The 12,029-nt window shown below is 32.6% G+C and overlaps 1 protein-coding gene across 4 annotated transcripts in view; it reads right to left on the reverse strand.

Moving 5' to 3' along the window:
• Positions 1-700: 700 nt before the first annotated feature.
• LOC136025187 (LETM1 domain-containing protein LETM2, mitochondrial-like) overlaps positions 701-12,029 on the reverse strand; it is an 81,970-nt gene continuing 70,641 nt past the window's right edge. For 3 of the 4 annotated variants that reach the window (XM_065700980.1, XM_065700981.1, XM_065700982.1), the window contains exons 11-12: positions 6,790-6,966; positions 701-4,981 (exon numbers count right to left, since the gene is read on the reverse strand). In XM_065700980.1, coding sequence (XP_065557052.1) covers positions 4,520-4,981; positions 6,790-6,966 — 639 coding nt within the window. In that variant the 3' untranslated portion in view covers positions 701-4,519. Of the gene's footprint in view, positions 4,982-6,789; positions 6,967-8,618; positions 8,707-12,029 lie in introns of those variants that run through there. The other variant, XR_010617035.1, reaches the window with a different exon arrangement.

Raw genomic sequence — 12,029 nt, forward strand, 5'->3', positions numbered from 1 at the left:
CTTGAAAAAAAGCTGACGTTAATATAGAATTATAAAAAGTACTCCTTTTTTTTTTAGATGTATTTACAAGTCACTATTTTGGAGAAAAAGTACAAAAAGTACATATAATTCAAATTTGCTGCTTATGGCAACTCTGGTTACATTATTTGGCTATATACTGAAATTTCCCATCTATATATCCATTGTTTACCATATGAATAAAGAGTTGCTTCGAATTACTTCATTAGGTTTATTACCGTTCCTATGGGTTATATTAGCTGATACAACCATTGGCTTTGGGCACAACAATTGCACTGAATTACGAAAAAGAATATCATTCTAAAACAAATCAAAACATAAACGAATAGAAAATTCGTCATCTTTATGATTCAATTTTTTCTATCTAAGCATCTTTACATGTTGACATGACTAGTACTGCTATTCTCAACTACTACTACTACTACTACTACTAATACAAACTACTCACCGCAGCACCAGGCCGCCTGAGACCAACACAGTTTCTAACGCTCCCCCTCCATCCCAATCTATTCAAAACCTCTCTCTCCACACCTTTCCTAGTCGCTGACGACCTGCTTTCTGTTCACCACGAGACGTTTGGTCGAAAAGGACAATCTTCGGTAATTGGTCATCCTTCATCCGCAGAACGTGCCTTCAGCATTCTGCTATTTTCAATGATAAAAGCTATTCAGAAACTTCATAGAGTCCTTCAATCGGCCTTTAATTTTCTTTCTAAAAATCTTTACATGTTGACATGGTTAATGCTGCTAGATTGAACGGCAAAAACTGTCCAGAAACTTTTTTCTAAAACGACTTATACAACAACAACAATTCTTTTTCAGTTTAGGTCTGCACTGCAAGTGCAACTGAAATTTTGTCTGTACAAGGAACTATAAAATAAAGCATAAATAGTTGAAACATTAAATATCAAAATCCATTATGTCAAAAAAATAATATTGGTAATAACAATGACGAAAGACAAAACCAGAGTTAACATAAAACAAAAGCTTTAGATTAAGGCGGCCAAAAAAGTAAACATGGTATTAGGCAGCTTACGGTAACAACTACACATTGTGCAACATTTCACGTAAATTTTTACCTTTTTCCAGTTATGAACAGTTAACTTATGCTTCACCTAGTTAGCAGTTCAATTACAACTAATGAATTTTTCAGTAAATGACTCATCCAAAGTAAAACTAATGAATACTTTGATCAATACCTGTCAATCAAAACAATTTTGAACACATTTAAATTTTAATTAAATAACTGTTTTTCATTTTATCAAAAAGTTAGCAATGTTAATGATTTATTATTTATTTTTCATAAGTATATTTTGTTTTAATTAAGATTGCGACTCATAAAGTAAATTCAGGTAACGATACTTTTACCGTGTTATAGTGAAGCTCGCGAAAATCGTGGCAAAAAAAAAGAAAAAAAAGAAGTGAATTTCGAGTACAAGATGAATTAAACGACTCAAGTATACCGATATAGAGAAATTTTTCATTGCTTCTATATTTTATAAGTTTCATGTTTTTGTAACTTGTCTTGAATCTTGAAATGATTTTCAGGTCTTCGCTTAAGATTCAATTTAAATATTATGCGTAATTGTGGGTCAGCAATTTTATTTCCTAGTGCCCACACACGCTAATTAAAAATAGGATGATTAAAAAAATTTTAAACATTTTTAGTCGCCATTAATGCTATGGATTTGATACTTAAACACGCAGCCCACGTGACGCGGGTGTCTCTTCCTCATAGAAGAAATTTCCTAACGATATCGTTACAAGTTTTTGAAATGTAACAAGTCTTATAAAACAAAATTACTTTGGCGTAAACTGAAACAGCATTTGGAAGTCAAAACTAGAACGTAAACAAAACACAGAGCCATAACACATAAGAACAATTAAAAAGAATGAAAAAAACACCCGATCTACTTAACAAGTAGTTGTTAAAACTACTTACCGCTACAAATATTCCCTTCCAGTCTAATTTTAGGGGAGGAATGATGAACTGGGGAGGTAACGGTGAGACGGGTTGAGAGCGCAGGTTGTATGTATTATACAGGCTATAGGCAATTTGTTTTGCTCTATTCATAATAGTTTTAACTAGTATATATTTACTACGTAAGTAGTTAAGTGGACTTTCGCGCATCCGTAAACCCTCATAAGTTTTTTTTTTTCAAAAGGGCAAAAGTATTTTATTTATATGTTCGAGAATGCTAAAAATAAAAACTTGAACTATTATTAGAACTAACAACCAACAGTGAACTGTCATTTTGAATTTCCTCCACCACTCGTTTTATGGGCTTGGTTAAATTGGCTTTAATGCCATAACAGCAACGACTGATGACAGCAGTAATGTTAACAGTCACGATAACGGTAACAAACTTACAAAGCAATGATAGTTTCCAACAGAGAAAATTCAATTCTTAAATTTAATTTAATTCTAAAGAAAATTCAATAGAAAATTTAATTTTAAAAATCTGCAAGAATAATTTAAAAGGTCCGGCGACTCCCCCTCCCACGCCTCACCTTGAACCATAGAGTAGAAAGTAGGCACACTGAATCTTGAATAAACGGAAATCACGTATGGATTTTTAATTAGTATTCTTAGGAATGACAACATGTGTCAGTGGACCCTCCAATACCTCTCTTTCCCCTCCCTTTTTTGCAAAAAGGTGGACAGGCTGTAAATCCCAAAGAGTGTTTTCCACCCTACTGAAGAAGTTTTCCTTCATTTTAGAAAAAAACACGCGCAATACGCATTAAGCAGCATTCTAGGTAGTTAAGTTCACGTTTCAGAATGGGTGATAGGAATGATAACATTTTTATATCAAAGGCTACGAACTGTTCAAATAAAATAAATTGCCCAAAATGAAGTATATCAATACTTTTTCCTGTATAAAATTCCTTTAGGGAGTGATTATTTGTAGGTTAAATTATAATATCAGCTTTAGAGTGATGCTAAAGATATGTTTTGATATAATATACATCTCAAAATTGTACTAGTTGTGTGCAAAAGCAATATATCAACAGTTGAATTAGAGAAAAGTAAAATCACTCGTTCCAATGGAAAAAATGAGAAAAACTATTTCCCTTTGGAGTTGAAAGCAAAAAGAGACTTGAACCCCGAATTTCGTCAATAAAACAATAATTTAATGTCAGTTAACCTACTTTAAAAGACAAAAAAAAAAAAAAAAAAAAAAAAAATAAATCGTAACAGAGCATTTTTGACTTTTTCATTAAGCCTGGGACAATTTGTCTTAACTTAATACAGACTTTTATCTGCCTTCTCGGAAATCCATTAATAATTTATGCAAATACAATAAATTTTTAGTATTTTATTCAACTTCTTATTATTTCTTTCCTTAACTTTTCACTACTAACTTTTAGGAAACATAAGAAAAAATCCATAAGTAAGGAGAGAATCTTGAGTCTAACTTCAGACTCAAGATCCGTAGGTAAGGAGAAAATCTTGAGTCTAACTTCATAAAATATGTCACAAGTATCCAATTTTTTTCATGTGTTTTTCCTTATTGCTTTAGAAGCTCAGGATTTACTGCCTGTAGAGAAAAAAAGTTATACGAAAGTAATTTGAATTCTTCGAAATTTTTTTTTAGAAAAATAATTTTATTCAGCATTAGTTCATACTGTACCTATAATCAACCAAATCACTCACCATGAGCTTAGAATATATCACTTCGCACATAGACAAAATTATAATCCCTCGAATAATCCAAACCTTTGCAAGCGTTAGAGACCTTTTCGACTAACAAAACCCAGACGAGATCATTACAAGGACGAGAACCCTTACAAGGATTAGAGGCGTTTTCGATTGATAAAATTTGGACAACTGCGGACGAGAATCTAGATTTAATGAGAGGCTGGATTCTCAAATTGAAGATCTGATACTCAGATTCAACTTCAATTCACAATCTGATTGTGGATTTTGACATTAAATTCTGCAGCAAATTTAATATTTCATTTTAATTTCCTTGATAGGCCTAAAAAAAATTCTGAGGTATGATTTTTCTTTTATTTAGGTTAGGTTTATTTAGGTTAGGAGAAAAGGTCAGGAAGAATTATAAAAATGGGTAACAATTCCGGCAAGTGAAGCTTTGATAAAAATAAAACCTCCAATAAAACACTATTGTAAGATTTCCAACTTTCAACTTTTCAAATATCACAACAAAATACATTTTCTTTGCAGTTAGGATTGTGAAATTTTCTTTTCTTTTCGTTATCCCAATCTAAAGCAAGAATCTTCGTTGCCAGTAAAAACGCATTAGAAGTTCCTCCGAAGAGAAGAATTTTTGTTTCATAGCTGTGTCTTAGGCTTGAACTTGTAAACTCCATGTGTTTTTGCGATTTTCTTTTATTAATATAGGAATTTTCTTTGCAGTTCTGTCCCTCGAATCTCCAGGTACAAAATGAAATGCATTCATACTCAGCAGAACAAATAGACCAGTATTCAAGAGATCACCAAATAAATACAAATATTATAGGCTATCTTAGATGACATCTTATAGTCGATTCTCTTTATCTCCTTTTTTCTCATCCAACTGCTCAGGTGGGGGAATCATCTCTTTTAGTTTCTCCTCCGCCTTGTGATTACCCAAAGTTTCAATTTCTATTTTCACCTTTTTTTCATCATCCTCAAGGCTAACCAGCACATTTTTAGTTTCCACCGTTTGTCCATGCTTCAATTTCTCCTGTACATTCATTTCCATCTGCTCTTTCATTTTTGGAGTCACATTAGCATCAATAACAATCCCAGATTTTTCTCTATAGCGAATTGGCTGGGGACCAGTGAGTGAATCACTAGATCCTGTAGGGGGTGATTCCTTCGTAACTAGTTTAGCTTTACTCGGATGATACATTGTGATTTCTCGACTTATTTCTCCTTCTTTATGAAGCATGTCAATTATGTCGGATACTTGCTTTCCAGACAGATCAAAATGTTCCTTCCCAATCATTTCAATGACCTAGAACAAAATTGATATTACTGTTGTTCATATTGGCGAAGGAAAAACTGATCTACAAACCGAAAATATAAGGAAAACGTGCAACAAACATGAATAAAAGTTATATTCGTGTTAAATTTCCAGTGTTTTGAAACAAAATAAGCCAAACTCCTTTATAGATTTGTTCACATTATTTTTATACCGCAAGACGTGTACGTAGATAAAACGTCGAAATTTGCTAAAATAGCGTTATTTGTTACACTTTAATTTTCAACTTTTCCACAAGACGGGGTGAGTTTTAATATACGATTTTTGTGGGCTTAAATGGGTGGGGTCTAAAATTTTATTGTTCTGTAGCTGGGAAGTTCGGTTGTGCTCTGCCAAAATCTAGTATCTACTAGATTCTAGGGTAGGAAAGTCTTGGTCCAAAATTTTATTATTTTTGTAGCTGAGAAGTTCGGTTGTGCTCTGCCAGAATCTAGTATCTACCCAAGTTTTGAAAAAATATACATTTTTTTGTCTTATTTTTTGTTTCCGGAACAAGAAAAATATAAGAAGGTGCAAAGGTTCGTCAATAGGTTTTCTTAAGTGTATTTTATCCAGTTCTTACCACTCTATTTCTTACTGACCGTAGATACCAGGCTATTTAAAGGTGGTGTGACGATTCTCCGATCGCACCACAATTTATTAGAATCTTAAACCGAAAAATTGCAGCTAAAAAGAGAAGCATTTTCTCAAGGGTCCACAAAAGATGTAATTTTACTCTTACCAGCTGTTTCTGCTTGCGATTGAGATTTAGTTTGCTATTTTAATTTCTGTGTTTGGGGCTGAGGCAGGGTAATGGCTGAGGCAGATGTCAAGCTTGTGAAGAGACTTTACTTTATGGTCTTATTTGTACATTTTGCGATGAGAATACAGAGTAAAGACCCCACCTTCAAACCCTTGTTATCTTTAAGCGTTGTTTTTGGAACAAGGTGATTTTGACGGGAGTTAAGTTAGTTAGTGCTTGGCTTTTTAATGAACACATTCAGCTTGAGTGAGATTCTAACTTCCAAAACTTCTTAAAAGTTTTTTCTTTTTTTAAATTTAACTTAAGATTATATATGAATCTCAGTTTTACTTTTAATTGGTATTTTTGTTTTTAAATTATTAATTTTTGGTTAAGGATGGAAGAAAGAATCTTACTAGCCTACTGTAGTTAGTTGTAGATGGAGCCTGTTCAAAAGCTAAAAATAAATACTTTTCTTCACAGTTACCAAGAAGTCTGAAACTATCAATCTCTTCTACGTTAGGTTTTAAAGTGATTTACTTTCCATTTTTTAATAGAAACTTTAATTTTTCTTGTATATGGCTTACATTTTATTAACAACAACTGAGTATTAGGTTTTACTGTTTTATTATTTGATGTAAAGACTGAAGACCTCGATTGCCACATCTACCAAATGTTAAGAGAGTGAAATAAATGTTATACTCTCACATAAGATATACAATAGTGAATTTTAGTTAGTCCCAATCCCCTTGCCTGTTTATACACCGTACTAGGAGCGGAATTATGCAACAATTTCCAACCTACATAACTGGAAGCATAAAGAGGACAAATCGCCCCTCCATCATCCCTACCCTCTTCCATTACTAACTTCTTCACTGAAAGGTAGACATATTGCATTTTGTTTGAGATGGGTCCATGCAAGAACTTTAAATTTCTATTGATGGAGGAACAAAGTTACATCAAAACCAAACCAAAGCATTACAAGCCTAGATTTCAAACAACTAAATTTCACTCAACAAAAGTTTGATAGGGCTATAAAAAAGATGAACAAAAATCGAACCTTCATGACGTCATCAACCTTGATGGATCCATCCCGGTCCGTGTCAAGCTTCCCCAGCACCTTTTCTATTTTCTCTAGTTTGACATCATCATCGATTCTTTGTAACTTTTTAATTGCTTGAATTAACTCCGTAACTGACACTAATTCATCATAGACAATACCATTTTCCGCACTCACCTGCAATAATGCTAATTTTACACGCTATCTAACAATAATTATAGAAAGTGATTGCAAAATCTGCAATCGACGGATTCATACAAAGCTTAGTATAAAACAACCATGTCTCAGCTATAATTGTCAAATGTCCAATGTTGAGTCTTAATTTTAATTCTTTTATCAAATTAAATCTTGAGGTTAAAATAAAACATTTTTACATCTACTAGCATTAAAAAAAAAACAGTCTTGTAAGCAATCGACCGAACGTCTTAACCTAAATCCCAAGTTGTCCTCAGCAAAATTTCTCTTGTAATATTTAATACAAATATCTTGTAATGCGAGAGTTTCAGGGGGGGGGGCTTGCGGTAATCATTGTCATTTCTATTCAAGCAATACCATATTTTAAATACACGAAAAAGACTGTAAATATAACCAAAAAGTGGTTTTTCTTGCTACTCAAGATTGGGGACTTTAGTTCTCCTAAATGAGGTGTTCGGTTATGTTGAGTTCAATGTTGCAGTTTTCATTTGATTCGACACCCTTTTGTATGGTTTTAGACTATTTTTCGTTATTCCCACACATTTGTTTTCACAATAGGTTTTTACCGTAAAGATTAGCCGAAATAATAATTACCATTCCTAAATAAGATTTAAATGGCAACTCTTCCTTACATAACAGTTATTTAAAACCACGTTTTCAAATTTACGGTTACCACGGGCTAGGGTATACAAAAAAACTACAAAAAATATTTTGCCGAAATAGAAGATACTTTTACCTTTTTTTGGGGTATCTTCATCTTTTTTCACTATTCAGGGTGTTACCATCGACAAGTGACTACATTAGAAAAGGCGCAATTTTCGGCGTACACGCGGTAACAGAATGAAACACAAATATTAAGAAGTGGGTTCGTTACTTTTGCATTTTACTTTTAACTACTTGCACATTTACTTCTTCTTTTTACTTATGCTTTACTTCCTTTTATTTTTCATGAGTACTAGTATCCTATGTTAGTGCGATCTAAAGGATATGTTTCTCAGGTTCACACTTTAAAGAAAGAAAATGAAAAAGAAACGACCAAAGGACAGGTTCTGCCTCATCCTGAACTATTGGAGCAATACATAACGAATAGTCTAGTTGGAATCAAGGTAAGTAAAAGAAAGATAAGGGATTAGTTCCATTAAAAGCTAAATGGGTTTATCTAAATACCACAGTATATGCAGTTGATTTACATAAATAAAATATAAAGTATGCCAGTGCGTCTATAATCCCTTTGAATCAGGCCATTTTAGTTCTACCCAGACATGTTATATCTTTTTGAATAACGATGCCCTGATGAAGAGATAAAATGTGATGATGAATAAAAGCATTTCTGATTTGCGGATCCATGTTTCTTTTCCTCCTTATTTACCAAATAAATTGAATGATTTCTATGCCTGTTTAATAAATTAATAATCTGAATTATATTTCATCTAGACAACGAAATTTGAAAACAGACTTTTTTTTTCATGCTGATCCTACTTTTTATGAAATCATCAGTTAAAGGCTCATATGAGTTTAGAATACATTGTCTTAGTGTCCTATGTAAACGCAATTTATACGGATACAAATCAGAACGAGAAAAAATAAGACTCTAAAAATTAGTTCTTTAATAACTGATTGACTATTAAACTAACCTTTAAAAACTAATCCATGAAACAAAACACAGCAATAGGTCAATACACAGTTTCAAGATAATCTAGTCGCAGGAGGCGAATGATCCACCTGAAGAAGTATTTTTCTTGCAATAACTGTTCAGATCCTTTTTGAATAAGATAACTCTGCCAATAGAGCTGGACTTGCAATATTTTGAACTACTAATAATACTGATTGAAACTCAACTTTTCTATAGAGCTGGACTTGCAATATTTTGAACTACAAATATTTCTGACTAAAACAAAACCGTTTTAGTTGGTATATATATATTACAAATTCAATGTAAAATGAGAGAATTTTGTGGTAAAATGGTAGTTCTCAGAAGAAATGACGAAGGCAATCGTAGATAACAAAGCATTTTTACAGTACATAACCTTCCTAATCGAAACCTAGTCTAATAGAAATTATTAGTGCATTTTATGTCTGACAATAGTAGAAAGAAACCTTTATTTCCAAAGAAAGTACGGATTAATGACCAGTTACTACACGGTGAATTGTTTCTATAGGTGTGAATCATATTTCAATCTTCAGTCGGGTTAGTTTTTACTTTACCTTTTCCCCCTACGTATTTCCCGCTAAGAAAAATACTTGCAATTTTACGGAAAACGTCGGAAACACATATTGCCTAATAGTTTCATCCGAACAACAATTAAACCAAAAGCAGATTATTTTCATCATCAAATTGTGTACTCTTGAAGATACAGCATTCAGAATATGTGTAGTAAGATGGATTGACCACTTTTAACTTTTACAAAAAAAAAACCCTTGTCCCCATTCCAAACTATTATTCAGCAATAGCCAATCATCCTTTTCTTTAATTTCTTGGCTCTTGTGGGCTGAGGAGATCAACCCAGAAAGCTATTGGTAAGTCAAAAAGAAAAAAACAAATAGTCTGATAACAGTAACACATTTGCACCTTATGATACCTTCACAGAAACACTCAAAAAAGATGGCCTTACCAATCTTTTTGTGGATACGCAAACTCGCTAAAGAAATTAACAGATCAGTCTACCGAGCTCTGGGTTTGAACGAAAACTAGTTAAAAAAGAACAAGGTTTCCACCTCACAATAGTCCATCCTCCTAAAAATAGTCCAAGGAATACCAAAAAGATTCTTATCCCTGACCTTCTATTCAAGAATCGACTGCAAGTCAAACATCTTAGAGACAAGCCACTGGATGATCGAAATGAGAAGGCTGTAGAATGGAACCTATTTTTACATTTTACCATAAAACTGGATAGTCAAAACGGGTATATCAGCCCTTAAATTAACCTATCAACTAAGCGTATGGCAGTACAGTTTAAAAAATGGTCAAAATCCACGCTTACAAAGAATAAAATTAGTCGAAAGTTTGATATGTCAGTCTATAGAATGTTTGTCATGACTTATTCTATGAATTGGTAATGAATAATGAATAATGAAAAATAAACAAATAATGAATAATGAAATGAATAATGAATGGCAATGAATTGGTCTATGAATGGTGAAAAGTATAACCTTTCACAATGTCCATCCCCCAAGTCTAAGAATCAATCCAAGTTCAATAAATTCAAAACAAGTTCATATAATACAATTTTAATAAGATATTATAAAGGGATATATCTTGATGGATATAATTTTGGCAGTGATATATCGTATGCCTAACAAAAGGACCCCTTGCCAGAGCATAGTTCAAATTTTAAGTAAAAAATCACTCAACGGGAGCATTCGCTTCTGACCCCTATTTTCATTGTAAAAACCGATCATGATCTACAAAGATTTTGTTACTGATCTACAACCAAAACTCACAAACGCGTTCTACATAATTTGACTCTTCACTCAACAAGTAAAAGCATCTAAAGAGAATATCACGGTCACGGTTCTAGTTTGAGGGAAAACAGCAGGCAAAGTTTATGAAAGAACTGAGATAAAACCCCAAAGTTTTGATGATACCCAAGTGTTATACCCAAAACGACTGTAAATACCCAAAACTGGGTGGAATGGATGTAAAAAGGACCTTCAATTTGAATAGGTTGGATACTGCAAATCCACCTCTACTTGAAATTTAAAACTGGATCTTGTATTATCACCAACATTGGTGTTTATACAGTTGCAAACACTATTGTCTTCTTCTAAAAAAGATAAATTCAAATTAATTCACCTTGAAAAAAAATCACATAAATGCAAGATATACAGCCCGGATACATTTTTTTTCAATTTTGAATAAAAGCACTTTTATCTAATGATTTCACTAATTATTTCTTTAATAAAATTTTCTCGATCTTATATCTTCATTAAAGCACTAAGAAAAACATTTTTTATTTAAGAAACAAACTAAAAAAAAGTGTTCGTGAAAACTTTCCTTCAAAAGCAATTCTTAAAGAAATACATTTGTGAAATACAGGATTTAGGTTTATTTCCTGTAGCTTTCCTTATTAATCTAAAACTAGGAAGATACCCAAAATAACGTTACTTACAGAAAAATTTATCAAAGTTACCTTACTTAGCATTGTAAGTGTCTAAGAGACAATAAATAAAAATATATTTATCTATTCATTATATCAATCACACTATAGCTCATTTCGTCGGCCCTCACCTTTACTGAAAAGTAAGGGATAAGGTTAATTCTGTGGGAAGCAAACGGGAAACATTTCTGTTTTAGAAACTCAGATTACATAAATTCCAAAAGTCTTGTTTCGGGCGAATTTCGTATCCTTAAAGTCCCCCCCCCCGCAAATTCCGAATATTAGTCAGTGTTTACGTTTTGTATCGAATTTGCATAAAAAATATCTTTATTCAATTTCTTGGATGAAAGTAGTCTTACCACAGCATTGTCAACATCCAAACACAAGACCTTCAAGTGTCTAAAATTCTAAGGAACTTAAGACTTTGAATGAGTTGAACATTAAAAACTCGAATTAAAATCCTAAAATTTTCACTGCAATTCAGATATGCTTAAAATCAGATTCTGAATTAGGATGATTCATTACTTGATTTAAATATCAAGTAACATTGAAAATGTTAATTTGAAAACATTTAAACTTTAAGGAAAGTTATTATAGTAACAGCATTTGGCACTAAAGATTTATTAATAAAAATCCCTAGTCCAAGTTTTCCAAATTTTTCAGGAGAAGGGTTGAAATTTCACCACTAAAAGAGGGTTCAGGACCCTGGGTTTCTATAAAAACGTTGGACAGCGGCTGTTCTATGTAAACTGTTTATTATATTAACTATGTTTGTGATAAATACATTGAGTAAATATTGAGTTATATAATTTAAGAGAGTTCTGAAGCAGGCATGTGCGTGGGGGCAGATGACCTTTTTTCTACCCCTGTCACTAGGTCTTGTTGTCTTTCTTACACTTTCCACACGATTAGCCCATTTTTTTTTTCTGTTTTAGGGTAAAGTAACAA

The sequence above is a fragment of the Artemia franciscana genome, chromosome 3, assembly GCF_032884065.1.
Source record: "Artemia franciscana chromosome 3, ASM3288406v1, whole genome shotgun sequence".
Taxonomy (NCBI): Eukaryota; Metazoa; Arthropoda; class Branchiopoda; order Anostraca; family Artemiidae; genus Artemia; species Artemia franciscana.